Source organism: Mobula birostris, chromosome 11 (assembly GCF_030028105.1).
Source record: "Mobula birostris isolate sMobBir1 chromosome 11, sMobBir1.hap1, whole genome shotgun sequence".
NCBI lineage: Eukaryota > Metazoa > Chordata > Chondrichthyes > Myliobatiformes > Myliobatidae > Mobula > Mobula birostris.
The window spans coordinates 12805888-12811887 of record NC_092380.1 but is presented as its reverse complement, the minus strand read 5'-3'; the positions used below and the strand labels follow the sequence as shown (position 1 = coordinate 12811887).

Here is a 6000-nt window from a genome sequence, read left to right as displayed (position 1 = left end):
GTGTTTGGTGTGTAGGGGATGGGATAGAGGGTGTTTGGTGTGTAGGGGCTGGGACAGAGAGTGTTTGGTGTGTAGGGGATGGCATAGAGGGTGTTCGGTGTGTGTGGAATGGGACTGGGGGTGAGTCAAATGCCTCATTTTTTGGGGATATTTTACAGTAGAACAAGACAGTAAAGACATGGGCCAGACACTGTCTATCCAGGGTATCATCCCACGTGCCAAAGACGTACGGGTTAGCAGTTTAATTGGACATTTGGGTGTAACTGGGTGTCGCGGGTGGGGTTGCAGGGTCAGAGAGCCTGTTACAGTGCTGTATCTGTACATAAAAAATAAAAAGGTCAGGGGGTGACCTGGTGGAAGTGCAGAAGGTGAAACAGTGTTTGTCTTTTTATAACTATCACCGGGTTAGTGCTGAGATTAATTAAGGAATATGTTTATTTAAAAAAAACTCCTAGATGATGTAAGTGGGACAGTTGTTTCCGAACTGACCCAGTTCAACTTTAAAGCAACTCCAATCACAAACCCAGTTAGAATACCATGTGAAGACAGGGACAGAGAGCAGCTGGAGTTGGTAAAACCGACAGGTCCCACATCTAAAGGTTAAACTAAAATGCCATGCTGCTGTACAGCCCATGATGTCAGCTTGTTGTAATACCCAGACAGGCATAGAAAGCCGTAACCATCTGAATGGAGAAATGTACCAACACATCCTGTTCCAGATGCATGGATTCACAAGTCTCACACTAGATACATGCAAATACATACACACACAGACCGAGGAAGTGTAACCAAATATAGATAAACATTGACTTAATGAAATACTTGGGTCAGACAGGCAGATACATATGGATCAATAGTGAAGTTGATCCAAACTTTCTGAATCAAATATATCCCTGCACAGCATACAGTCCATGAACCACCACAGAATGAGGTTGAAGGGTAATCTTAAGAGTTTATTTGATACAAAGCTTCTGGATGGAGTTGGCTGCATTACATTATGAAGCACTGTCTTAGTAACTGGTCAGTAGGGGCAGTGTGACCTCAGTCCTATTCTTCTCATCAATGGACGACAACACAAACAAAGAAAGTACTGAAAGTGGCTTTGTCGCAGGAAGGTCCAGGTTCTAGACTGGGAGAAGACTCCACATTGACCATGTATCCTTTCACGCCATCCTTGTTGGCCTCCTTCAGCACTGACCGCACGGATTCCCAGCCGCTCATGTGCATTTTCCTTATTCCCCTCTCCTCCCTCCTTGGAGCAGTCATTGCACCAGTCCCGAAAACAGAGATATCATTGTTATTACAGGCTGCAACTTTAAACTTGTTCGCTGTGCACAGGAGGACGAGGTCTTCAGTACAATGGAAACCGTTTTGAGGAAAAAATTCACAACAGAAATCAATGAGAGATGTAGTGTCAATCTCCTTGCACCTTTAAGTTGAATCGATAAACCGTTAGCACTGCCACAAGTCACAAATATATGCAAATGTTAAGTATTAAAACAAATGCAATAAATTAAAAAAGAAAAACTCCAATATAATGCAGCAATATTCCATTGTGCGTATAAACACTGATTTGTTCCGATTTTGAACCAAAATGTACGTGACTTCGTCTTGTGCATTCAGACAGCCAAAAAATGTAACACATTGATTAGAACAATTGACCTGGATTGGTAAAACAGAGATCTGGACCAACCTGACAGGGACCCAAGTTCAAATCCCACCAGCAGGAATTTAAATACTTTGCATTGATGACCACATAGCCAATGGATTATTGTAGAAACTGATCTGGTTCACTAGCAACCTTTGGGGAAGGGAACCTGTTCACCATTAGCCAGCCTAGTTTGTGCGGGACTCCAGCCTGTAGCAACGTGGCTGACTTAGAAATGACCTAACGAGCAACACTGTTCAGGGGAGTTGATGCTGCAATGTCCACATCCCGTAAATGAATATATATATTTTTTAAAAATTGTCACAGTGACATTCTGGCAATGATGATCTTTGAGGTAATGGGACTTTAGTGAAGTGCAGTCAAGCTGACCGACTCACCAGAGCTGGGAGAATGCGCCATCAAGGTGCCTGAGCCCCTACATCCATCCCCAAGTTACTTAGGACTCTGACCAAGCAGAGCCAAGAGATTCATAAAGTGTCATAATACATGGAAACAAGTTCTCAGGCTCACTGGATCCATGCTGACCTTTAATCACCCAACTACACTACTCCTATATTAATCTAATTTTTTATTCTTCTCATATTTTCATCAGCTTCCCTCCAGATCAGGGGTTCCCAACCTGTTTTATGCCTTTGACCCCTAACCATTAACCGAGGAGTCCACCGCAGACCCCAGGTTGGGAACTGCACTCCAGATTCTACCACTCATCTACACACTGTGGCAATTAACCCACTGACCCGAACATGTTTAGGATGCTGGGGGGAAACCAGGTCACCCAGAGGAAACCCAGGTGGTCACAGGGAGAACACACTGACAGGATTGAATCCAGACCTCTGGTGTCATGAGACAGCAGCTCTGCCAGCTCCGCCGCCTTTCGATTCAGACAGTTCCAGTTGACGTCTTTTGAGAAAAGTAAGATAAGAAACTGTAATGTCTCAACAGGGCAGAAAATGCTCAGCAGCTGATAGAAAGACTACGTTAACCGGTCAGTTCAACAGCACAGGTCAAGGCCATCGATTCATCTTTTACTGCTGCAGGTTCCAAGCATTTTCTGTTTCCATTTGCGACAGGAGCTGAGGATTAAACACTTTGGTTCCTCCTCCAACATCATCAGCTTCTCAAGTCAAAGTAATAACCAATTCCAGGGACTATGGGTCTCAACCGCATTTGGAGACTCACTGCTATCAACTACTATTCAAGTTGCAACCAGGAACATCCCATAAGGAGCAGCAACCTACTTGATAAGAACTTAAAGGCAGACCAGAGAACCTAAGAGAGTACCGCAGAATCTACTTTCTCGACTAATTCTACAACCAGTTTCCAAGATACTTCCTTGAGAAGCAGCACAAAAAATTGAACGTATCCCCAGTGCAGACAGAGTAGTTTCTAGCTTAGTCCTGTGTGGATGGGAACCTGTTTTCCATTGTTCAGATGACCAGCTTTGTCCACTCGCTGGATTTCCGACCATACTGAAATTAGAATAGAATTATATCTTTATAATGCCTTTTAGTGTTAGTCATAGTCATACTTTATTGATCCTGGGGGAAATTAGTTTTTGTTACAGTTGCACCATAAATAATTAAATAATAATAAAACCATAAATAGTTAAATAGTAATATGTAAATTATGCCAGGAAATAAGTCCAGGACCAGCCTATTGGCTCAGGGTGTCTGACCCTCCAAGGGAGGAGTTGTAAAGTTTGATGGCCACAGGCAGGAATGACTTCCTATGACGCTCTGTGTTGCATCTCAGTGGAATGAGTCTCTGGCTGACTGTACTCCTGTGCCCAACCAGTACATTATGTAGTGGATGGGAGACATTGTCCAAGATGGCATGCAACTTAGACAGCATCCTCTTTTCAGACACCACTGTCAGAGAGTCCAGTTCCATCCCCACAACATCACTGGCCTTACGAATAAGTTTGTTGATTCTGTTGGTGTCTGCTACCCTCAGCCTGCTGCCCCAGCACACAACAGCAAACATGATCGCACTGATGCACGTTAGAGCTCCTCCTCACCCTCTATCGCTCTCCTTAGTTATAGTGCTGACACAGTAAAGGACTACGTGTCAGTCCATGGCCTCCTCCACTGCCGTGATGAGGCCACACTCAGGCTGGAGGAGCAACAACTTATATTCCATCTGGGTAGTCTCCAACCTGATGGTATGAACATCGATTTCTCAAACTTCCGGTAAATGCACACCCCTCCCAACTTCTCCTTCACCATTCCCCATTTCCCTCTTAACTGCCCATCACCTCCCTCTGGAGCTCCTTCCCCTTCCCTTTCTTGCATGGCCTTTTGTCCTCTCCTGTCAGATTCCCCCTTCTCCAGCCCTTCATCTCTTTCACCAGCTCTTTACCCTTCTCCCCTCTCCCGTTTCACCTAACACCTTCTACCTTGTACTTCTTCCACTCCTCCCCACCTTCTCACTCCGACTTCTCATCTTTCTCCTCCCAACCTGATGTAGGTCTCGGCCCGAAACGTCGACTGTTTACTCTTTTCCATAGATGCTGCCTGGCCTGCTGAGTTCCTCCAGCATTTTGTGTGTGTTACTTTGATTTCCAGCATCTGCAGAATTTTTCTTGTTTGTGAAAAGACTATTCTGTTGTTTACCTGAACTGCACTTTCTCTGTAGCCATCGCCACTTTATTCTTCATTGTTATTGTTTTATTTTGTTCTACCTCAGTGAACTGTGTAATGATCTGATCTGTACGAACAGTAAGCAAGATAAGATCACCACATGTTCACCTAAATTTGCATGAATAAAGTCCCAACCTACCCTGCCTTGCTCCATAACTCCTTGAGTTCTGGCAATATCCTTCTAAATAATGCACACAAAGTGCTGGAGGAAGTCAGCAGGCCAGGCAGCATCTATGGAAGAGTACACAGTCTATGTTTTGGGCTGAGACCCTTCATCAGGACTGGAAAAAAAGAGAAGAAAATTCAGAGTAAGAAGGTGGGGGGAAGGAGAGGAAGAAGTACAAAGTGCTAGGTGAAATGGGGAGGAGGAGGAGGGACAAAATAAAGAGTCAGGAAGTTGATTGGTGAAAGAGATAAAGGGCTGGAGAAGGGGGAAATCTGACAACATAGGCCATGGGAGAAAGGGAAGGGGGAGGAGCATCAGGAGATAAGGTGAGGGGGGAAATGGGAATGGAGAATGGTTGTGGGGGGCAATTACCAGAAGTTTGAAAAATTGAGGTTCGTTCCAGCAGGTTAGAGGCTATCTTGTGCGTATTACTTTGATTTCCAGCATCTGCAGATCTTCTCTTGTTTTTGATATCCTTCTGAATCTTCCCTGTACCTCTGTTTTCACATGGGATAATAACAAACCAATTCCATTCCAAACTCCCCACTTTCCAGCCGTGTGTGTGAATTGATCCACTGTTATCCCAGGTCACAGACAGTACAGTCCTCTCTGGTTAGAGAGTCACAGAGTCATCATTCAGCCCAAATGATCCACGCCATCTAAACTAGTCCTGTTTGCTCACGGTTGGCCCATTTCCCTCTAAACCGCCCCTACCCACATATCTAGCCAAGTGTCTTTTAAATGTTGTTAATGTACCTGCCTCAACCACTTCCTTTGGCAGCTTGTTCCATATATGCACCACCCCCTGGGTGGAAAAGTTGCCCCTCAGGTTCCTTTTAAATCTCTCCCCTCTCATCCTAAACCCATCTCCTCTAGTTCTTGATTCCCCAACACTTGGGAAAAGAATGGGAAGTGGGATTAAAATGGGTGGCCACTGGGAGATCCTGCTTTTTCTGGCAGATGGAGCATAAGTGCTTGGTGAAGCAGTCTCCCAATCTATGTTGGGTCTCACCGATATCCAGGAAGCCATACCCGGAGCACCGGACACAGTATGTGACACCAACAGACTCACAGGTGAAGTGCCGCCTCACCTGGAAGGACTGTTTAGGGCCCTGAATGACAGTGAGGGGGGAGGTGTAGGGGCAGGTATAGCACTTGTTCCACTTGCAGGAGGGAGATCAGTGGGAAGGGATGGGAGGGACGAATGGACAAGGAAGTCGTGTAGGGAGTGATCCCTGCGGAAAGTAGAAAGTGGGGGGTGGGGAGAGAAAGATGTGCTTGGTGGTGGGATCCTGTTGGAGATGGTAGAAGTTTTGGAGAATTATGTGCTGAACACGGAGGCTAGGGGGGTGGTAGGTTGGAGGAACAACACCTTATATTCTGTTTGGGTAGCCTCCAACCTGATGGAATGAACACTGATTTTTCAAACTCCAGTAGTGCCCCCCACCCTCCCTCACCTTATCTGCTTGCCCGCCCAACACCTCCCTCTGGTGCTCCTCCCCCATTTTCTTCCTTCCCCGGCCTTC

General features: G+C 45.6%; 1 protein-coding gene across 1 annotated transcript in view; it reads right to left on the bottom strand.

Annotated features, from left to right (window-relative positions):
• Positions 1–932: 932 nt before the first annotated feature.
• Positions 933–6000, bottom strand: part of LOC140204828 (branched-chain-amino-acid aminotransferase, cytosolic-like) — a 42396-nt gene continuing 37328 nt past the window's right edge. Inside the window, exon 11 of the mRNA XM_072271661.1 lies at positions 933–3138. Within this exon, the coding sequence (XP_072127762.1) occupies positions 3097–3138 (42 nt within the window). The 3' untranslated portion in view covers positions 933–3096. The remainder of the gene's footprint in view (positions 3139–6000) is intronic.